Below are 24,765 nucleotides of genomic sequence, written 5' to 3' on the forward strand. Positions count from 1 at the left end.
TATTTTCCCGTTCCAGATTGGTTTTTGAATAATCTTCAGAAAGTTCAAAAAATGATTCGAAGTAGAAACTTAAAAGGTAAATTTTAATACGCATTGGTAACTGATATAATTTGTATTATCTTTGTGCTTTCAATATTTCTATCAAAAATTGAAATTCATTATTTTTATTTTATTATTTTTCAATAAGATCATTTTCCAATCTGTAATTTGACATAATAATTAAACATCTTGTATTATAAATATATAAAGTTATTATTTTGAACTTTAAAAATTAAATTTTGTAGCCTTTTAATTTGAAAACTGGAACAGTTGAAATAAAGAAATAGATTTTATCTTTGACATTGACCCCTGGTACTCTTGAAATAAAATTAAATATTTTCTTTTTTTTTTAATCAAATAAAATTTAGTTATCAACTTATGTATATGTTCTCCTTAGTACAAAATGGATATTTTTTCCTCATCGAGAATTCACATTTTAAATCGTGATAACATTTTTTTAAATTCAAGATAGAACAGCGGAATTTTTTAATAAATCCTTCAATTGAAAATGATGAAAAAATGTAGATTTAGAAGAATGATAAATAATCATCGTTATATTTTTTCTAACACTTTTGAATATTTTTTTTATGGTCTGACATTCATTTAAGCCTTGAAATTTTCTTAAAATTTAGTGTTATATTTCTTCTATTCTATTTCTGTGTAATAATTCTTAAATCCGAAGCTTAATTTGAAATTTATTTTCTGGTGTTTCGGACAAACTGATTTCAAATTTGAAAACTAGACTGCTAACTCGTTTCCGGTTGATGCTTTTTTATGAATGAAAAATAAAAAAAAAAATTTTGAAGTTTCGGCCAAATACTTTTAGTCTATTTTTAAACTCACCGAAAAACAACAACCAAAAAATAAGAATATGCAATGATCAAAACTCGTTTACAAAACTAATCTGCTTAAAATTAATTTTCACCCGATTTCTAGTTCAGAATAGGGATCACTATTGAATAATTATTATCAATGACATACCGTGAATGAATGAAACAGTCGCTCTGATTTGTTTTGAAAATTTTGATTTAAATATTTTATCAGTAAATTTTATTATTTTTTGAGTAAATTAAAGAAAATCAATTTTAAAATATTTTTTGAGTTTGTGTAATAATCCCAAGAAAGAAAATGGTGTTAAAACCAATTTCTTTATTTATTGTGTATTTTTGTTATTGGTAATATTTTCGGCTAAATTTCTATTTCAAATCCCCCCCCCCCCTCCCCCCTCCATGGACGGGTCCTTCGCACGGGCCTAAAATACATAGATTCAAAATCAGTTCTTATTTTTTGTAGGTTTTTTTTTAAGTTATCAAGGATTGAATTTACTCAAAACTGATTAATTTTAAAACTTTCAAACGTCAAATATCTTCAAAACTAGGACTAGGAGACAGACAAATTCTGACAAATGATTCGAATGCTGGTCAAATTCGAATGCAAATTCGTCAATCAGAGTAAAAGTGAAAGCAGAACGTACTGATGTACTCGAAATAAGTGTAAGTTTAGTCAATATTAAATAAGATGTAGGTACTTACGACCTATTGCTTTTCTCATTTGGCGCAAACGTCTTTTTACTCAATCCATATTTTGATGCTAAAATTTAGTCTAACTGGCCCGAATCTTCCTTATTTCATTGCTTGAAAAAATATGTTTTTAACATTTAAACCGATCCAATAAAACTGCGAAAGTGGTAAAGGGTTCTGGAATCATTTCTTTTTGGACGAACCATTGGGACTCCACCTGGACATGTCCGGCCTTCACTTGTGGTGACGCTACTGGTCATTCGAGCGTATCCATTGCTTTTAATTTGTTTCAATTATTTTGGCTGCCTCTGTAAGGAAATAAGTAATACTGGCTATATTCACACGGGAAATTGAAACTTAATTGTACTCATCTAACAATTTGCAGCAATCATAAAGCTATAAGATAGCTATTTATCACTCCTACAGACCGTTTTTTACATTTTCTCTTGAATTTCCGAACTTTTCGCAACGATGCATAACGTCCTAAAAACCTATTCGCCAAATTAGTTTTTGTATCCTTTTGCATCACGGCAAATGCACGGCTACGCAAAAAGACTCAAAAACCAAATTACACTCGAAAATGAGAAAGTCATCATACGTCCTAATTTCAAATCATTCTGTTAAAGTTATTTATTGACCAAATAAAGCAAAATTTTCTACCAAACATTGACTACGTGTTATTCAATCGTTTGCAGTCATTAACTCAATTTTGTTTATATTGGTTCATACGACGTAATCAAAACAAACTCTAGAAATCTTCCAATTTTAACAAAGGAAATGAAAAGTTTGCACATTATAATAATCATTAGAACTCTTTTGTCAGTCTAACTTAATGGATATTTTTTCTCACGGTAATCCCATCATTTATCAGCCTTCCTTTGCTAACTGTTCAATAGACAACCTTGAATATATTAATCTTTCAAGGTGAATGTAGCTCGCATTCAATCATAATCATAAACTGCAACCGCCCCGCGAGGCAACTCCGACAACAATAACAACAATTACGCCGGCGTTTTGAGAAACACACTGAGAGAGAGAGAAAAAAGAAATCCCAATGTTGCAACATTTTAACTAGAACGATGGATGGCAAAAGTTCCTCGCTGGTTTTCCAATACAAATCTCCGCCCCGCGATATGATCATTCGCGATCGCCCGAAGGCGCTCTATCTTAACATGCATTGGCGTATTGTATAGTATTTATTTTCTCGCGAATATGTCTCGCTGCCAGATACTATACAGGTGGTTTACCTACTTATTTGCTTAGGCTACCTACCCTCCACAAGGCAGTCTATCAAAAGCGGCTTACTTACTCTCGCCGAGAACGAGCGATCAACGCGGACGCCGAGCCGAACTTCACTGTCAGAATTTGGAAGCGATTGCAATCAGTTCTAAGCTGTCTTCGAATCGGGCCGGTCGCGAAAAAAACGCGTGTTCTTGTTCCCTCGGGGATAGCAGTTCGATACGTAGAATTTGATCCCAAAGTTCTAGTGTGTTGACAAAAGGTGTGGTGATCCGAATCTGTGCGTCATGACAATGACCAAGTTCAGTATTGATCTCGATGATCGACGAAGGTTAGCCAATTATGTGTAGATTATGCAAAGTTGCCGTCTCAGCAGAGTGATGAATTGTAGGCGGTTTACAGTGTAGCGCATATCAAGGGGGTGTCGATTTGGCCCTACTTACCCCTAGAAATCTCTAGTTTCAGCCTCTAGTGACTGTTAAATGATTTTTCACCCTTGTTACGAGATAAGTGATAACCCACCACTAGACTCGACGAAACGTTCTTCCTAAATGATGGCAGATGTCAAGCGACGATCTTCAACGATACGATCGGTAGAATCTTTCACTCTACTCGAGGAAGCTGCAGAGCTGTGTCGCCTAGATGTGTAACGTTACAAATGCTGGATTATCTCATAATAATGGCTCGGTTTGCGGCATAAAATTACTCAGCGCTTCTGGCAAAGGTGTAATTTACTCAATTATTTTGCGTTGACCAAGTCATTGCGATAAGCTAAGCGCGCTCGGTTGCTTTCCAAAGGTATTATTGGGTCGATTGGCGCTCGGATTATTACGAAATATTTACGGTTTCAGCAGCAGAAAAAAAAACTTTAACTTAATCGAGCGGTACTGCTAAAATCAGCATGACGAGGCATTATTTTAGTAAAACCTACATTTAAATGATAAACCACAACATGTATAGAAAAATTAACAAGTAAAACGACAATGGGTGATTAATTTTACACAAAACTGATTACACAGCATAAAAAGTTGTCCAACAATCAACCGGTTCTTCCACACGCACTGAAACACTACAAGGGTATGCAAACAAATATAGGAAGTACCGGAAACGAACATCCATCATATGCATAAGTAGAATATGGAATTTCCATCGAGTGTCTGCTGTGTGTTTATCACACGATTGTTACAAGTTTTACCTTGAGGTACTGTTTTTCAGTCGTCGAACATTACTTCCGCCGCATACATTTGAGCAACTTTCGTGAATGCATAAAATTCACGTATTAATCCCCTAATTAAGACCAAACTTGGTATAATTTTATTGATGAAAATAAATCTCTATTTTCTCGTTGAAATCTAATAATTCAACTAGCTTAGCTAAGGTCCCGCTTTTCTAGAAAATGTCCCGCCGTCCCGCTTTTTTCTCAAAACGTCCCGATTTTTTTATAAGAACACTTTTGTGGTAGACTCAACCCTCTCCGATTCTACCACTTCAAAATAGTTGTTCCGTACTTGTAAAAACGCTTCTTATAAAATCTTTCCTCGATGATTTTCAAACCCTGTTTTTGTCTAATCTTATTTTATTTACAATCCCCCCACAATCATTAGTCACTTAACGTATCCTTTCACCACAAAATGCTTGTTTATTCGGGTGTTAGTTGACCAAATATCAAGCTTTGCATGTATTTCAGTCATTAAAAGCTTCCTTTTTAAGTTCAATTGTGTTTTTATTTTCAGTTTTGTGATAAAATAACATAATTTACCGAAACAGTCAGCATTTTTCAAAACCACAATTATGGGTCAAAATTGTAGCCCGTAACAATTATTAGTCAAGCTGCTCACAATTATTAGTCACATAGAAGTCCATGGCAACACCCGAATATCAACATGGAAATCATCACGTTTCTGGCAAACATTCAGGGGCATTCTTTGATAGTATAAATTGAAGGGGCATTTGAGTTGAGCTATAGCAACCAAGAAATGTTTTGCTTTGTAGCAAAAAAGTGACCCATGACTGTGGGAAATTTGGTGGATATTGCAACAATCATGGGTCAATTTTATTTTGCAAATTATTATGAAATTTCGCGTTTTATTCGCTCAGTTTCATTTGGAAAACGTAAACTCGTCCTTTTTGCATATATAAGACCTAATTACTATTATGGAATTTTTCAAATACCCGCATAAGGGGCTTAACGGTTTATGATGTCAACCTCATAACATTGGAAATTTTTGCGATAGTTCAACAGATAATTATTAACGTATGAAAAAAACTATTCAAACATCAATTTTACTGTTATCAAGCGCACACATAATATTTTAAATGCATTTTGATGATATTATCGATTAACTAAAAATAGAAGTATGAAAAAAATTATTTTAGTTCAGTAGATATCAGCAGTACATATGACCGGTGACTAATAATTGTGTGTGACCCATGATTGTGGGGGGATGTATCTATGATTTTCAAAACTAGAAATGTTTTTACTTGAGTAAAATGACATTCATCGATAAAGGTGTAAAATTAAATAACACTTAGGGGAGATGGGGGCATAATGGCCACCTTAAGGAAAACGGTTATTTAACCATAGAAAATAGCTATAATATGGAGGTTACATTATTGTTTCGTGTTCAGACACTTGAAAAGCCTATTCCCTAACAGGCTGAAACGTGAAAAACTAGATGAAAACGTTAAAAAATGCATTTTAAAAAATTTTGCCAAAAGCTGAAAACCAGCCACTGTGGAGGCATAATGAGAACCCCCCCGAAGGCAGTATGAGCACCATTAATCAGAGCAAGATGTGCGTTTTTGCCGGGGAATCTAGCAGCGAATTCAATTCGATGAAGTCAGGTGGGTCGTAGATTCATCAAACAAAGCATTAACAAAATAATCTAGATCTGTTTGTAGAATACAAACAATTCACGCACGCTCATACATTAAGTGCTTTGTTCGGAGGATGATGCTGCTAGCGGGAAGCTAAGTTGGCCTTGCTCGAGTGCAGTCGCGTTTGTTTTCGACGGTCGCGTTTTGCTTCGTTATTCCACGATTTTTTTTCCTTTCCTGAAATAAGAAGTTTCTCGAGAACGGCGTTCGTCTATAATATGCATTTTTTCCACGATGCTCATTGTTAAGTTGTGAAAAATGCCTTTAAATGGAGATGGAGTTGGATATGATATAATGTGAAATGCAGAAACGGAAAGTTGAAAGTGCAAAAAATGGACGCAAAATGGAAAGTGCAAAAATGGATGTTTGGTAGAACGGGTGTAAATTTGTTCATTCTTGCTGATCATTATGGTGTAACGCAAATCAAAATTTGATATTTAGAATCGATTAAGCAACCTGCAGTTTAAAAAGTGTTTATATTGAATGGTTGGTTCAATTTGTTCATTTTTGGTGCTGGGCGGAGGGGGGAAGAGTGTGGGTGGAATTGAATAAGTAGCGGCGGCCAGATGTGAGTTTGATATGCTCCAGGAGGAGATTCAACAAGAAAAACGCTGAATGCAAACCATGGAGGCCTACTAGCATGCCGCAAAACCATGAACAACAGCACCACAGCTAAGTTAATTTTGTATATCAACTTTTTCTCTCAACTTATGATCTTTATAATCTAATTATTCTTAAGGCACGATTCTGTCAGTAGGTTTCATCGTAAAGCAGGAGGAAAGTACCTATGTTTCGAATGAAAAACCTGTATGTGTGGTGTGGGCTAGCTTTCTGCGAAATCGTTCAGCGGCTACTTTGATTGCTGTCTAGTTCTTACTGTTACGCCGGGAAAGGTTTTTTTTTAAATTTTTTTTTAAATTGAATTATTGGTTCTGGGTGAAAAGCTTATTTTATTTTTGCTTTTTCTAAACTTAGGAAATTTAAATAATACGTTTGATAATTTCGTAAACTTATTACATCACAAGACTTTTCCATTTCGATGTGTGAAGAATCCAAAACGTGAAAAAGCATGTAACAATGAAAGTTCCAAGTGATTGAGCTGAAACAAATGTCAATTTCTTCTTTTGTCGACCCCCCCTTCGAAATTTCCAAAAAACCCTGAAGGGGGGAATAAATAAAGTGTGAAGTTTCTTATGTAAATTTCGAGAAAAAAATTAGATATCCAAAAGATTACAATTTCTCAATTGGACTTGAAAGGTTAATAAGGTATTTCGGCAATTTTGTCCAAGAATAAGAAAAAGTAGTTATTCGATAAATTTAGATTAGGCTTTGTCGTGGAGCTTTTTTTTTAGTTATTTCGTATATCAGATCCAGCAGTTGAAATCCTCTATTAGTTCATGAAAATGTTGCCACAATTACATACGTTTAAAACAAAATAAACTGTTTGTTATTGATCTTGCTAATCGATAGCCTTTTTTTATTCATCCTGCTGCTTTACAAGAGATGAAGATATCAAATGCGAAATCGCTCTCCCGAAAAACACGGCTCAAATTGCCCTTCTCCAAAGGACGACTTGGAATATTGTAATTTAATGAAAAATCATTTTAATTAAAATTTTACAAATGATTTTTAAAAATAGACATTCTATAGTCTCTTCAGTTTTTTGTTAGGAACACTTTTTATCATACGTCACATTGAAATTTTTTGACAATTTTAGTATCTTTTGATATTTCTTTTAAACGAGGCCAAGATTAGTTAGAACAGCATATTGCAAACCAATTCCAATAAAATAATCGTAAAACTAATGAATTATTTTGAGCATGGTAAATGAATAATGAATCAGTGTTTGGATATGGTTCTGATTAAGATTGATTTATGAAATATTATTCTTTCCTTGAATTGTAAAAGAAAGAATACAGTGCATTTAAATTCATTTTTCAAGATAACCAGACTATTGATTTTGTATATTGAACTTTATGAATTTTGAATTCGTTTCCTCTGATTTAGTGTTTTTTTTTTATAGTAATTTAATTTTGGCTTTTCCGGTCTTGGATGTAGATCAAACAACGATGGTTTTTGAAATACCCTTTTTTTATTGTTATAAATTAGGTGGCATTTAATGGATTAGACCGTAATTGTTCCAAAGAAAGATGTGTTGATTATAATGATAAATTATAGCTCCATAGGATTCTAAATTGATACAAATCAATAAAATAAATTGCATTAAAGTGTTATCTAATCAACGTTGTATTTATTAATCGTTTTTAACTTTCCTATATCTGTTACTAACAGGAGGTTTGCATGTAATTAAAATTTTTAATCCAATAATAAAAATGCTCTTACAAATTAAGCACTATTTGGAGTTGGTTTCAATAAGTATAGGGATAAGCTACACAATTTTACGTTGTTAGAAAAAATAACCTTAGTAAGATTTCCAAATTTGATTGAATTAACTGACACTCTCTGAAAATAAAAATCTCATCGTTTACAAAATTTGCCTCAATAGGAGAAAATAGGAGTTTCAATAGGAAACTTAGGAATTTGAGGAGCATAGGAGCGTAGGCTTTAGTGGCTACGTCGCTTACCAAGGTGACAGTCCATGCCACATTACCTTGACCCCCAAACACTCAGCGTGAGATTTGTGGAGGGATGGCGTACAGCCGGTCTCCGCAAAACAAATCATCACATGTGCTGCACTTCCCTTCCTCCTATCGACTACATGGACTTGGCCGGCGTCGTTATTGGTTCATTTTAAAGTAGGAGATCCTCAAAAGTGTACAGTGAGACACCTTTCATTTGGTTCATTGTGCAACATTGATTATCTCGAACCAATCACGGAGTGCAACCATTATGCCATTGGCCATGGGGCCGCAGGTGGACCGTAGTTGATAGCAAGCTCAAGCTCAAGCTCAAGCTCGGAGGATGATGCTGCTAGCCGTATAATGTAACAATAAAAAAATCGATCATGAATTGTGAATGGAAAAAAATCACCTCGAACAGAAATCTAACACTAGTCTTTTGATTACCTATCCGACACCTTACCAATAGGCTGAATTGTCGGATGAAAACTAGTCAAGGTGTGGCGCTATAAATCAATTTTAATTCGCTGCTAGATTCTACGGCAGAAAATGCTCATTATGCCTCGATAATATGGTGCTCAATATGCCCCTAGTCAACAAATTTAAGTAAAAACGTGTTTTAAAATTGATAAAAGTGAAAAATCAAAAAATTTTTGATGGTAAAAATTGAGAAACAATGTGTACATCATGTTGCAGTGCGTACATTATAGATCAAGGTTATTTTAAGATCATAAGAGCTTATTTCGTGGTGCTCAAAAATTATAATATTTTCGTAACTTGAGAACCAAGCTAGTTTTTTTTTTAAATATCTCTGTAAAGATGATAAGGAGATTCCTTTTTTTGTGAAAAATTAATACTATAGGAAGTACGAAACAAATCCTCATGAAAATTTATTTAAGAAAATACGCACTTTCGTAGAAAAGCGTAGTTCTCATTATGCCTCGGGTGCTCGTTATGCCCTCATCTCCCCGGAGATGAGGGCATAATGGGCACCTTAAGGAAAATGCTTATTTAACCATAGAGAACAGCTGTAATATGTGAATTACATCATTGTTTCGTGTTCCGACACTCAAATAGTCTATTGTCTAATTGAATGAAACTTGAAAAAGTAGATAAAAACGTTTAAAGATGCATTTTAAAAAATTTTGCCGAAAGCTGAAAACCAGTCACTGTAGAGGCATAATGAGAAACCCCCCGAGGCAGTATGAGCACCATTAATGAAGGCATAATGAGCATTTTCTGCCGGGGAATCTAGCAGCGAATTCGACTCGATGAAGTCAGTTGAGTAATAGAGCTACAGCTCAACTTGTATCGTCTGACGATTTGGCCTATTGGTTAGATGTCGGAGAGGTAATCAGTAGGCTCGAGTTCGATTCCTGGTGGAGGTGATTTTTTTTCTTCATTTATCATTTATGATCATGATTGCACTAAACGGCGAGGCGTAGATTCATCAAACAAAGCAAAAACAAAATAATCTAGGTCTGTTTGTAGAATTCAAAGAATTAACACATGTTCATACATTATGTTTCTGGTGTTTTGTTTGACGGATGATGCTTTGATGCTATTAGCCGTATAATGTAACAATAAAAAAAATCAATCATGAATGGTATGTGCAAAAAAAAAATCCCCTCGAACAGGAATCGAACTCGAGTCTACTGATTACCTCTCCGACATCTAACCAATAGGCCAAATCGTCAGACGATACAAGTTAAGCTGTAGCTCTATTATTCAGTTGACTTCATCGAGTTGAATTTGCTGCTAGATTCTCCGGCAGAAAATGCTCAATATGCCTCCATTTAAAGTGCTCTGTTCGCCTCTAGTGAACAAATTAAAGTAAAAACGCGTTTTACAATTGATTAAAGTGAAAAATCAAAAATTTTATGATGCTGAAAATTTAGAAACAATGTGTAGATCATGTTGCAGTGCGTACATTTCAGATCAAGATGATTTAACGGTCATAAAAGCTTATTTGGTAGTGCTCAAAATTATAATATTTTCGTCACTTGAGAACCTAGCTGGTTATTATTTAATATTTCTGTAAATATGAAAAGGATATTTCTTTTTTGGTGAAAAATTAATACTATAGGTAGTACGAAACAAGTCCTCATGAAAATTTGTTTAAGAAAATACGTACTTATGTAGAAAAATGGACTTCTCATTATGCCTCGGGCATAACGAGCCCTCATCTCCCCTACCGATACGAGCGAATCCGGCCTTTTTTATCGCAAAAACTTGTAAATTCCGGGCAATGGATTTCAAAATGTTCAACCTAAAATCTGGGCAATATCCTGACATATTTGATCAAAATATCGGGATTATTCAATAATAAACTAATTCAATGTAAGTTTTTTTTTTTGTTCAATTTCTGAAATAAAGTGAAAAATCTGGGCAAACCGAACTTTTTCTCAATTGTGTGTCAAATATCCGGGCAAGTCCTGATAAAACCGGACAATCTGATAAATTTGTCTAAGCATCACCTTAACAATCTGCTTTAGTCAAGCGTTCTAGTGAGGTTAATATTTTTCATTTTAAAGAAAATTTTCTTTAAGTTGCTTCCAAATAATGGTGGCTCCAGATGTTTCTCCGGAATCCTAAAAAAATCCTTTGAGTGTAAAGTTAAGGAAAAACAAACTCCAGATAAAAAAGGACTACCGAGCGAAAATAAATTATTTCCAATCAAACAATGAATGAATGGACGAATTAAATTGAATAAACTTGGGAGATGATCATTAACGGCTGTTAAAAAATTTACAAACTTTCTTCAAATTTCGGATTTTTAATTACTCGGAACTACAACATTTTCAACTTATGTGTTTGCAGTTTGAAAAGATGGAAGTTTTCTTGTAAATTTAATTTTCAAAACAAATTTCATTTATCGACATTTTTTTACTTTCTATGAACTATTTCAGCTAAAGGAACTTATACATATGTATAGGAATGGTCGAACATAGGTTTTAAAGAGTTTCTAAAATGTCCCGCTTTTTTAGACGATGCCCCGCTTTTTTTCGTGAAATGTCCGGCTTTTTTCTGAAAGTATCTGGTAAGCCTACTTTAACCGCAAAACCCGAAATGCAATATATTATTAAAAAAATTTATACATTACATTTACATAGTAAGCAGTGAAGGAGTTGTCCCGTGTTTTGCGGGCTGAGAAGATCTTGGTATTTAATTTCAAAATTTTCAACGCAAAATCTGGACAAAAATAAAGTGAACCGAATGATGTCATTACACGAAGAAAAATTAAGAAGAACATGAGGAAATACACCTCAAATTTTTATTTTTTTTTTATCGAAACATGTCAGTCAGGATATTCAGTACAGTCAGGTAGAATAAAGAAAAACATCTCATTTTCATTAGATAAAATGTCTTGCACAAAAATAATGTTTATTATTATGCTAACTTTCCAAGTAATGATTAGGAACTGGACTGCACTAAAGTAGCAGCTAATTTCGTCAAAACTGGCTCACAGTGCTAAGAGAGAACAGAGAAGCTCTGAAGCTATTGTTGAATACCATTTTGACAAGTCGTTAGTGGGTTCCTTGGGTTAAACTTTTAATTTTTTTGGCCAGAAATGTTATAGATATGCAAATTTTGAATATATTCACTTATTTAAACTTTTCAACCATTATTAATCAAATTTCCGTTGGATTGTAAATTATATACTCTTTTCTCTCCCTTTTTTGAATATATAAAATATACAAAAAAAACTGTAGTAGCTTAAATTGGACCAATCGACAGTACTGAGTTCCTTTATTGAATTTTCATCCCAATTTCTGTCTTAGTTTTGAAATTCGAATTGAAACATTTACAACTGATTTAACCAAAATTTTATCCTCTACTGAAGTAAATATCCTGAATGCAGCATAACATTTTCCAAATGATCATTCTCAAATTATTTTTATCAAAGAAACAATCTCAATTTTTTCAGTCGATCATTTTTGCACTTATACCCCTTTGGCTTTGATGGCATCGAATGAAACTTTTGTCCCATTTAGAATAACAATTTGATAACATTTTTTTCATATTCATATTGAATATCCCATGGAAACGTTTTTTTGTTTTTTTTTTTTGTTTCGATTATAGTCGTCTTACCATTTGTATGGCATTCGCGACTTTTTCAACGTTGCAGTTGGCGGATCGTTATTGAAAAACTCATCCGGTACAACTGTGTTCGATGTTTACTGTTGGGCTCGAACTCGCGGACATCGGCTCAGGAGACAACAGACTCGTTTTTTTGTGTTTCAAAGATACTGAATCGAAAACCACAATTTAATGCAATTCCTGCTATGGCTCTGATTATAACTTTGAATCTCATTTTTTAATTTAATTTTTATTTTGTTTCTCAAAACATGATTTGAAATTATAATTAAGATTTGAGACACTGAATTGTGGTTCTGAATATAACCTGATTTTAAGTTTTGAATTCTTAAACTCTTATATCTGCATTTGAAACAAAATTGAATCATAGGGGCCTCCCGAGAAAAATCGCCCCGAGTTCCCAATGGCTTATCCGGCCTTGGATAAAACACTCATTATTTGAGCAAAGTTTCATATTTTGGTAATACATACAACTTGTAGAACGAAGTTAGTGTTTATATTTTTATTGCAGTAGGCTGTGATTTGTTTCCAGACTTCAACGTTTTTTTTTGTTTCGATAGAGTATTTCCTGAGACATATGGTGGTATGGTAGCTTTTTGTTTTTGTTTTGAAAAATGTAAACTGGTCGCCATTTTGATCTTTGATGATAAGCTCGTTCAATGCTTTCTTTTTAAAACTTCTTTAATTAAAAGCATCAACATATCTTCATGTCTTAACTTGTTATGAATTTATAAATCATTAAATAAAGATTTTATATTCTCCTCACCAAGGTGCGCTTGCAAAACCACTACAATTGCATTGCCAATTTTATTTTGTTACTATCTGGTCATTGAACATGCGTAATGTTGTTGTTATGTTTACCCTACCACGATATGCCGAGAAAATGTAAACATGAGAAATCAGTTGTTCGTTTGACAAGTGGGGAAATGCCTTATATCCGGGATTAATTAGGTAGGGTTGGCTGGATGATTTTGGCCAAGAAATAAGTACTTGGTACCGTGTGAACGCTTTGGAAATTCTTAGATCGCTAAATCGAAAAAAAAAATAGAATTGCATCAAGGTCACTTAAAGTGAATTTTTATGAATGAATATCAGAATAATTTTGTACTTTGAGATGGAGCTTGATGGACCAGACGGCTAGCAGTATGATGTGCAATTGAATCGGAAGTTGAGATGAGCAGGAATTTTGGCGGTTGTACATTCTTGTGCTGGTGATTCTTTTGCATATCCGGAAACGCTTTCTGCAGCGTGAACTTCCACAAAACTGTGATGGGAAAATACCTCATAATGATGAATATGGGCATAAATAAACCTGGAAAATCAATATTGAGACTTAATTTGATTTTAACTGCAAGATAGTGCTGCCATCTACGAATTGAAACTGGAATAAGTGTGGTTTACTGAAAAAAATCTAAGTTTTTGATTTCCAATCTATTTTTTTTCTGATTCTAAATAAATTCCGAATGTTTGTTCCATCATTTCACGTCATTTAATTAAAGAATTACAGCTCAAATATCAAATTCCTTAGTTCTAGAAGAGCATCTTCTTAAAACCCCTTTGAATACCTTTGAAAACCTTTGAAATTCTAGGAAACTCCTAAAAATGCAGTTATCCATTCGAATAATTCGTAGAAGCATTATTGATCACTTTTACACAGTAAATTTTTAAAAAATAATCTTGTGTTTTGTTGAAAAACTAAAGTGGTACTATTCTTATTTCGCACCCCTTTTTTCACATTTTTGGTCCTCAACGCCAATTGCTACCTCCAAAAAAATTAAACTTATGCTTGATTTATCCGTTAAACAATTCAGAACAAACTGTAAAAAAAAATTTTCCTGATTTTCAATCATTCATATTTTAACAAACAAAACACATAGTGGTACTATTCTTATTTCGCTCACTGTACAGCAAAGCGGTCAAATATTATGAATAATTTTAAAATAAAATTGTTTTTCGGGTTTTTTTTTCATTCGAAACCTTGGTAGATCATATCTAATTATAATCCTAATATTTCTAAAATAATTATTTTAGAAATATTAGGAAACTAGAACGCCAACAAACTACATGTCAAATTTTTCTGAAACGGATGTTTTACGAATAGCTTTGCAGGGTTAAATATGTTTTAATTTTAGCAAACTTCAGTTCCAACGTTCACTACTGATTTGATCACGTGCGGCCCAGTTTAAATGCCAATAACAAACGAATAAATCTACAAAAAAGGTTTGTTGAATTCTTTACTAATGATTACCCGAGCAGACTTTTATGGTAAAATTAAACCTACTTTTGTTTGAAAGAAAGGCAGAAGACACTTTGTTTAAAAAAGCTCGTATTACAGGACTCTTTCATTTTAAAGATTTTTAAAAATGAGGAAAAATTGCAAAGATATAAATGTTTCATAAAAACGTAACAAGGCAAATTTATGATCACTTATTACAAAACAACTTCTATGTACAATAAATTGATATAAATGTTAATCTCTATGAAAATACAGTGTTGAGAGGCTCATAGGCAGGAAGAATCACTAATAAGAATATAAAGTATGAGAAAATGAAGAAAATCAGAAAAAATGAAATAACTAAAGTTTTCGGGCGGGATCATTTAGGTCCAGCTGATTTTTTTTTATGTTTTACGTGGATATTTAACAAGTTCTGGAAAGGTCAGTTCCGATCTCAAGATTTGAAACTTTTCTAGAATTTCACCAAGTGTCAGTTTTTTGGACCAATTCTCTATGAAAAGTAATTATAGAACGATCATATCAGTTTTCCAGATTTTCAGGTCACCCGTCTTTGACTTTGAAACTAGGTATCCTAACGGGCTATCTATATTGTCCTTACTTTTCATACGTGTTTTTTTACAAATTAGAGCTGGCTAGAAGTGTTTGAAATATTAAAGGGCAGCCACTGAAAGGATAGGGGCCTGAGTTTAACCAAATATAATAATAATTCCTCACTCCCCAGAAACTTGAACACATGAAACGCGCCTCCATGTGAGGAAAGTTCTTACGAACATGAATAAATGCTATCGAGAAGACCTAAGTTGCCTTAGACTAAATTTCGAAAGCTTTTGGCGAAAACTGTTAAGCTCATTATCACCAAAACTTTGTGTCCCGATCTGACAATTATACCACTGATCATGGTCAGTGATTATACTAAATACAACACAAGTGTATCTACTTTTTTTTTCATAATATCGTTTATGATAAGTAAGTTGACTTTGTTAATAAATTTTATATGTACTAAAAATATGATTTGATTTATTGGTCCAATATTCAATATTCAGTATTGTCCAAAAAGTGAAATTTCCATCAATGATTGATCCAATTCAAATGACATTAGAATCTTAAATTGTAGATTTATTAGCATACTCCGTCAGTCGGAACCTTTTTTCCATTCGGCAGAAAACAACACAAATTGAGAACCATAGCAACATACTTTGCTACACGAAGAAAAGTTGGAGTAGGCTGAAATTCCTATGTTGAAAATAAAACACAAACAAAATTTTCTGCGTGATCTTAGAAATGCAAGTTCAAACACGAACTTTTGTAGTTAAGACGCGAACCCACGGTTGATGGAAAGAATGTTCAGAGTTTCCTCAGTACCTCAATGCTTGAAATTTCCTTCTAGTCAAGGTCTTTTGATACACTAGGTTCTCCGACTTTCACAGTAAGTAGGCGAGGAGTGAGCGGGGCTCTCAATGAGTTTGTTTATTTTTTGCTCAGCTTTTCGGTGGTTTGTTGGTTAACAAACTTCATGAGTTCCGCATAGTTGCATAGCCTACATAGCCAAAATGGCTGAATCGGGAATTTGATATTCGGTAACACCTCCTGAATATAAACACACCTTGCTTCTAGTAAGAACTTTCTCCAGGAGGTGGTGCTGATGTACATGTCCTTGCTGAAGTATATGAAGCATGCTGAGAGTTACCAATGTTGATTATAATATGTTTGGTTTAACTCAAAAACAAGTATAATTTCTCCCATTTTTAATAAAAATATTTATTTAAATTTCAGGGACTAGACCAGATGAAAATTAATGTTGAAAAACATGCGAAAAAATTCGCCTTGTCTCCCGGTAGGACTTGAACCCACATCTTGCGCCTCTCCGGGGCCCATGTATTAACATTCTACTACAGGAGACAATCTGGCGTATGAAAGTTATACTGGTCGAGTGTAATTTTTTCGCATGTTTTTCAACATTAATTTTCATCTTGTCTAGTCCCTGAAATTTCGACTTACAGTTGGATTCATTTCCCTACAAAAAAGTTTTGCTGACTGAATGTTTGAGTCAAGACCCATCTCTAGGTCACAGTTCAAAAATATTTATTTAAATTTATTTAAATTTTAAAATTTAATTTACAAAATGTGATCTTGAAATATAACCTTTTGATCTTACAATCGTAACCAAAAGAAATGACTGTCAAATTATTAAAAACATTTCAATACATGTTTGCATTTCGAAATTATCGAGATTTTTCGTTGAGTTTAAATTTTAATAAAACAAAAGCTACTCCTCGAGTAGTTCGAAACGTATAGACAACTAGTAAATTTTGTGGTGAAAAGAGCGAAGAGCATTTGAAGCTTGACCACATACTAAATTCTTTGTCCCACACCAATTAACTGTATTGAAGAAGTAGTACCCAATAGAGAAGGCACTACGTTTTTCGATACAGTTAATTATGGATGGTTCGACCGCCATGTGAATGCACATGTGTCAAACGGACAAAAAATTTAGCATGTGGTTGCTCTGTTAAGGGGGGGGGGGGGGGTAGGGTCTAACGGGTATAAAAAAAACACCATTTTCACGATTTTTTTTCTAGAACTATCGTTCAAACAAATGTATTCAAATTTTTTGCATTATACAAAGCATTGTTAAAAGAACATTTAGTAATGTTTTCGTAGAAAAATATTGAAAAATGAGCCGGTGACGGAGCACTTTCGAGGATGCCTTTTAGAAAACAGGATTTGCGGTGGACACTGTATCACAGCACAGAATCATCTGAAGTCAAAAAAATCAGAGCAAAATATTTTTAATAGATGTTTTTCTGGACCTCAACGTTTTTATTTAACTTAAAAAAAATTTAATGAAATTTTTGTGGCTGTTTGAATTAAAAACTACGATTTTTCACGAAAAAATCTGCCATTTTTCACCTGTAAAATCTCCCCAAAGTAAAAAAAAACAAAAAAGAAAAACGTTGGGGTCTGATATTTTATATGTAGAAAATATGTTCCAAATTTGAAAAGAATCGGATAAGTAGTTTTCAAATGACGATGTCCACGGACTTTAAAAATGTGCTTTCAAGAAAAACGCGTTTGAAGTTTCTGCTCTTGCTTTCTTGCAGTATTAGATAGGAGGAGATAAAGGCCTATAATTTCTACAGTTTTGCTTCAATTGACTTGAAAATTTGACACAACATTCTTGAAATGTTTTACAATAAGAAGATAAAAAAATAAAAAAATCGATTTTTTGAAAGTGTTAGACCCTACCCCCCACAAAACCCCCCACCCCCCCTTAAGTCTTCTATTGTGCGTTATCGTTCGATCGATGGCTAGGTAGATTTCTAATTTTTGTTTTGTGCGCAAGTTCCAACTGGATTGAGTTGTCGCCTACGGTCAACGGTCAGAAATTTTGTTTGATTATTGTTAAAACTCACCGGACATCGATAATTTCGAAGTACAAACAAAAGCGTTGATAAAACCAAACTCCAATTAATATAAGTTTGTCCGCTTGCTTGTATGACTATCTCTCATAGTGCGTTTCCATAGTTGCCATAGTTACCACAGGAATTGTTTTATTTTCATAATAAACAAGAATGAGCGCCAAGGATAGACATGAAGTAAACATGAAAAGTTAGGCTGGCAGATTTTATGAGGTTTTTATTCATATTGAAATGATTTTTTTCAACAAAGTAAAAATAATTACCTGATCGAACGATTCTATGTGCGTGCTTGTCTTAATGAATCGAGTGCAAGTGGTGCGAAAAACAATGGAATTTTATGTTATGCTTTCCAAATCAGAGCAAAATTTATCCATTATTCAAACAAAATCAGGAAAAGATAGGAGGACTTGTACATTCATTTTTTCGTCGAAGCTCATCAAATGTGTTCAATGCTTCAAAAAAAATCTTATTAATTTTGATGAAAATAATTAAGAAATATCCGTTTTCGGATCACAAATTAAAACAAATCATTACTCAATTTGATTTTTTGATAAATTCAACAAATTATGTGAATACATCCGAACAAAAACCGGACCATTGTTATAAAATCAGGGAATCCGTGCTGATACGGACTCGCCTCGATATTTTCCTTAAATATTTGGGGACGCCCGGATAAAATCGGGAAATCTGGAATGCTATACGTTCTAAAAACCGTCGATGTTAGAAAATTTTGAAATCGATTTAGAATTCTATTAAATTGATTGTTAAATATAAGAAAAAAAGCTAAATTGACAGTCATTACCATTGTTTTGAAGGTAAAAATGGTAAAAATAGAAACTTGTTAAAAAAAAACATTTGAATAAATTAATCAAGCTTGTTTTCATTAAATATATCTGAATGTCAGTTGGAACATTCTCAAACTTCTCATTTTATATCATTAAAAATAATCTTATGCATTCCACTTTTTTATTCAACAGTTGAGGATTGAAAATGTTATGGCCAGTCATTTGATCAATTTAATAGCATTCAATTTACAGTTGAATTTATCTAAAATCTAAATGATTTCATGTCACCCAATCTGATTCGATTCAGTACCGCCATCTGATAAAAATAAAAAGTTTTTTCATAAATACCACAGATGGATGATTTGTATCTCTCTAGCGGATAACTACGCAGGAGGTGCTTAACGAGATCAATTAAACGGTGTTTTACGATATGAACTGCAAGCTAGCTAAGAAGTTGATCTCTTCTGTTGCATAAATTAAGGCGTCTGCATCACCGTTATTTCGGCTTAATTCATGCAATCTAAGAAGAGCTGCATTTTATTTCCACCAATCTACTGGTGTTCTGAAATATCCTGTTTTTTTTTTCTTCGTGGTGTACTGATTTTTTGACGATACCACCTGGCAGCTCTGCCCGAACGTCACCTTTGACAGTAATTAATATTGCACACGCAAAAAAAAATACAAAACAGCAAACAGCAGAGAGCATGGTAGCCACAAGTACAGATTTATCTTAAAAGTACAAATTTTATCATTATTTTTTTTTGGTTCAGATTCTGCCTCACAGTAGACACGTTTCACATTTTGAAATAATAAACTATAAAAAGCGTTTCGAAATATTTAGACAAACGAAACGACGAAACGAGACAGAATTCAGATTCATGTGAAATTCGTCAATTATGAGCAATAATAACACAGTTGAAAGTAGCTTCCGGTTTTTAAAACACCTTTAAGCTAATTATTTAATTTTGATTATTGAAAAATTGAGAGAAAAGGAGTGGTATCAACAGTAAAATAAATTTAAAAAAAAACTACAAATTTTCCACAGGTGGTCTAAATTTTTTTTTGGTTTTTGGTGGAAATATGGGATAATCTGTATTCTTGCTTCTTCTGGGAATGAAAAAGGACAGAATTCACCACTCCAAATGTCCAGAAAATATAAACACATGCTGCATTATCCATAATCTGCTGTGAGAAAGTTATGAAATATCAAGTTAAAGTGTTTTGTTTCCCCTGAGCCCCATTGTATTGTTAATAATTTGTGAAAAGTGGCATTGGCGAGTCTTAGATTACGACATCTCACTGATTTGAATGTTTATAACATATTTCAAACTGCAACTGTTTATGAAAAATAATTTAAAACCCGAATGTAAAAAATTCATATTAATGACAAACTGTTCTGATTTCTAAACAAAATCAATAAACGAAACAAATTTTATTTTTTTTAAATGACAAACTTAAAAATAATGATAAAATTTTTTTGGCCTTTTTTTACTTCGAGCTTGAGCTTGCTTTCAACTATGATCCACCTACGGCCCTCCTGGTCAATGGCATAATGGTTGCACTCCGTGATTGGCTCGAGATAATCAATATTACACAATAAAACAAATAAAAGATTGCTGAGAACAAGCGATACAATCTCACTGTACAATTTTGAGGATCTCCCAATTTCAAATCAACCAATAACGACGCCGGCCAAGTCCGTGTAGTCGATAGGGGGAAGGAAAGTGCAGCACTTGTGATGATTTGTTTTGCGGAGACCGGCTGAACGCCATCCCTCCACAAATCTCACGCTGATTGTTTGTAGGTAAAGGTGGTAAATGTGGCATGGAAATCACTTTGGTAAACGATGTGGCCACTTAAAACCTTTTTTCCGACTCTCCTAAAATCTCTACGTTTCCTGTTGAAACTCTTTATTAAACCTAGAGTAAAGTTGCCGGCTCGGTTGCCCAGATTTCATTGAAAAATGCCCGGATTTTGCCCGGATTTATTGACTTTATGTATAAAAAAACAAATTGTGTTATAATTTTTTTTTATTTATGCCTGAAAAAGAATTTTACCAAGTTTTATAAGAATAATCATGAGGTTTTTTGGAAGCTTTAAAGCCTTAAATATGATTCGAAACATGTCTTTTCACTGGATTGGCTCGAACATTAAAGTTTTTTTTTAAAGATTAGAACTAGAGTTCGGTAAATGAAAAGTCGATTAAATTGAAACCTCGGTTAGAGAATTCGGAATCAGAACTCAAACTCAGAACATGGAATCGGAATTCACAACCACAATCAAAGTTTCCGGATCGGAATAATGGATTAAAAATCAGAATCGGAATCCAGGAGTCAGAAGTATTCACATAAGTAAAAATTACTTATGAAACTCATTTTCAAGATTCAGAAATTATTTCTCAAAAGTAAAATTTCTTATTACTGAAAAAAAAAAATATTATGATTAATGTGCTAATTCTGATATATTCAACGCATTAATTAGAATAAACTTACCAGTCTTTTGAAAATACTCTATGAATTTTTTGCGGGCCTTGTTTTCAAAATTTATCGTTTGTTTTTTCCTAATTATTTTGCTGATGAACCCTTGGTAACGAGGGTTGAAAACAGGGGAATGGCAATCTGGTTCTTCATGCGAACAAAAATCTTTTTCTTTTTTCTATCCATCGGGAGAGACGTTTACGGTGTTTTCCTCTCCAAGCAGTACGGAGTTGACAAAGTCAAACATTCATCTAATGAGGAACCAGAATGATTGTTGTGTTAGTGAGCAATCATTCATAATTCTCTAGGATTCGACATTTATTCCGGTTCCTTGACAGCAAGTTGTCAGGTTTGTTATGGGCCCACAACATCGTGGGCCCGTTATTTTGGTGGTTGTCAATTTGATAGGGATGCCATCCCCCAGGGTGAAAACGTTACACTACTGCAAGTATAAAATTCCTGTGATCCTTTTATCGCCGGTTACTCCTTGATATTCATTGCTTGAACTCTTCTATTCTGGAAGCCAGAGAAATAATAAAGTATTCAAAATTTTCATGCTGTCAAAAATTCAACTCACTTTGATATCTTTTCAAGGCCAACTTAGTATAGCGCTATGTTCCAAAATAGAGCACGTTCAACGTAAAGACAAAAAACATGAATAGTGAATAATAAAATGAAGGAATGAATATAAGATTGGTCATGAATAATTTTTTTTATTTTCTTTTAACATTTTCTTAAAAGTAACATTTGTTACATCCTGCGCAATGTATCGATACCGCCTTTAAAACGTGACTTAGCGCAAACTATTCACAAGCCGCTGTGAAACACTTGTGTACACGAAAATGTACCGATGACACAATTTTTATTGACTTTAACAACTGACTGGCAGTGCATTTTTTTGCCAACGGTAATAATTTACCAATCGATATCTAGGATCTATGTTTCTCTGTCACAACTCAAACCAAGGTCTATGTCAAAAAAAATAAGCATTAGGTCTACAAATCTTTGTTTGAATTGAAATTTCCATGGAAAACAACTCACAACAACAACAACACCTGAACAAGAAAACACGATCATCATTTATCTTTTCCACAAGACAATCAATCTTCTAACCACAACTTCGCGAATGCAAATCGATGACAATGCAGAGGCGAGGTGTGAATTCGGTTGGTGTAACCCCGGTGTGGCATCCATATTTAATCCATGGTGTATGTATAGTCTTTTTTTTTTGCTACCTCCATTCACAATTCCGTCATCTTTCTCTCATCCGTCGATCAATCAGTAAAACAAATATTTTGTGAACCGTGCCTTTTTTCAGAATAAACATCAACAAACGGCTGTTGCTGGTGGTGGGTCTGGCGGCCGCCATCGTGCTAGCCCTCGGACTGGGACTGTACTTTGGCCTTCGCGAGACCGGATCGGATTCTCCACAGCGTGATGAGGAAGTTTTCCTGCGCGGAGGTGCGGTTACATCCAATGGACTAGAATGTGCGGCCATTGGCGAGGATATTTTGCGCAAGAATGGTTCCGCAGCCGACGCCGCCATAGCCGTTCTCTTCTGCGAGGGGGTGACCTGTCCGCAGAGTGCCGGTCTAGGAGGGGGCTTCTTCCTGACCATCTATGATCGAGCGACAAAAACGGCTCACACCCTAGATGCTCGAGAAACTGCTCCGGCAGCCGCAACGAAGGACATGTACGTCAACAATCAGGAAGCTGCAGTCGTAGGAGGCCTTGCCGTGGCAGTGCCCGGTGAAATCAAAGGCTACTGGGAGCTGCACAAGCGATACGGCAAACTAGATTGGAAGACACTTATCGATCCCACGATCAAATTGTGTCGCGAAGGTCATGTGGTTTCGGGCTATTTGGATCGCATCATTAGGCCTCGGCGAGACCGTATCAATGCGATCCCTTCGTTAAAGGAAGTTTTTATCAATCCAGAGACGGGCGAAACGTGGAAGGAAGGAGAGCGTATCAAACGCTTGGCCTTGGCAGATTCCCTAGAAGTGATCGCCAGTGAAGGGGTTGATTCACTTTACAGTCGCAATGGTACTCTTCTACCGAAACTTATGCGTGATCTCAAGGAATTTGGCAGTATTATTACGGAAGATGACATCGTCAATTATCAGTTAGTAGATGGGATTACGGCAAACGGTACCATAAACTTGGTTGCGTTTTGAAGATCGTGTTTTACACACGAGATCAACAAGAACGGACTCAACCAAATTTATTCCATTCCTAGAAATGTTTTATCCAGAGTACAATTTTGAGTGAGCCTGATAAACCCTAATCCGCTGTTGAGTGTCTATATGACGTTTTTGGAAGTTTGGCGACTTGTAACTTTATTCGGGTGCATCCAAATGAAAAAAAATCTTCGGGACCCTTAATGTTTTCTTGAAATCTTTAATTTTGCCTCATTACTTTTTTTTATTGACGCACCCTGAAAGCCTAGGAAAAAGCTCCCTAATCAGACCTTAAGTGTCAATATGACAATCCTCGCTTAAATCCGCAATATTCCTCCTGTTTCTCAACCTATTTATAATTTTGAAAACCTGGTAATGTTTCTCAAATATGTTTCTCAGACAATATTTAGCTACAACACTTCATTTTTCCGTTATTCAAACTCTTAAAAAAAATCCGAAAAACATGCTTCAGAAAAAAGACTGCAGATCAGCTACGGAATGCTAAAAAAAATCACTTACTTAGTGTCCAAAAACCTGAAGTAAGAAGCTAAACGTTGCTCAAAAGCATCGATTTTTGGTAATTTTTTAAGATCATGTATGTATGTATGTATGTATGTATGAAAACCCACCAGTGGCTGATAGGTCTTTCGACCCGAGTCGGTACGGGAAGTCTCGATCGCACATTCAAATATTATTCATGCTTAACTCATCAACAATAATTGCAGCACTACCAAGGGGTCCGTTACCACTGGTTTGGGACAGGTTTGGCTCATCTTACTCCCTTCCAACTGTTCGAAACAAATAATGATTTCTTAAAAGGTTCCAAAGTATCCTTATCAGAATTCCATATTTGCCGAGATACTCCGGCTGGCTTCAATCCACAATCCATTGTATATCAGTTTTCCGATCGTTCAATGCCCTGTCCAACCCCCCCACAAATCACCTTGAATAGAGTTAAGCTATTTTGAATATATGAATATAAAAGAAATATATTTAAACATGTTTAAAATCTTACCTCTTTACCATTAAAAAGGATACGTATTTTATACCAGGAATTATTTGCTCTCATTTGTTGTTTATAAATTTATTCATATTTCCGCAATTTTTTTATCAGCTATCCATTTAGTAAACACAAAATCTAAATACTTGATACTAAAGATTTCATAAGGTTGCCGAGAAAACATCTTATTGAACGATGGTGTGAAGAAAAAAACCATATAGGTTAGTTTTGTTCCATTATTTTTAACATCAAAGCAATCGAAGCCTGTTTGGATGACACCAGCTTCTAGAACGATATCTATCCGTGACAACGTTGA

The 24,765-nt window shown here is 34.3% G+C and overlaps 1 protein-coding gene across 1 annotated transcript in view; it reads left to right on the top strand.

Moving 5' to 3' along the window:
• The first annotated feature begins 3,142 nt into the window (after positions 1-3,142).
• LOC129740333 (glutathione hydrolase 1 proenzyme-like) overlaps positions 3,143-24,765 on the top strand; it is a 61,214-nt gene continuing 39,591 nt past the window's right edge. The window contains exons 1-2 of the mRNA XM_055731983.1: positions 3,143-3,444; positions 22,588-23,394. Of these exons, the coding sequence (XP_055587958.1) occupies positions 3,350-3,444; positions 22,588-23,394 (902 nt within the window). The 5' untranslated portion in view covers positions 3,143-3,349. The remainder of the gene's footprint in view (positions 3,445-22,587; positions 23,395-24,765) is intronic.

The sequence above is a fragment of the Uranotaenia lowii genome, chromosome 1, assembly GCF_029784155.1.
Source record: "Uranotaenia lowii strain MFRU-FL chromosome 1, ASM2978415v1, whole genome shotgun sequence".
In the NCBI taxonomy this organism is placed as follows: domain Eukaryota; kingdom Metazoa; phylum Arthropoda; class Insecta; order Diptera; family Culicidae; genus Uranotaenia; species Uranotaenia lowii.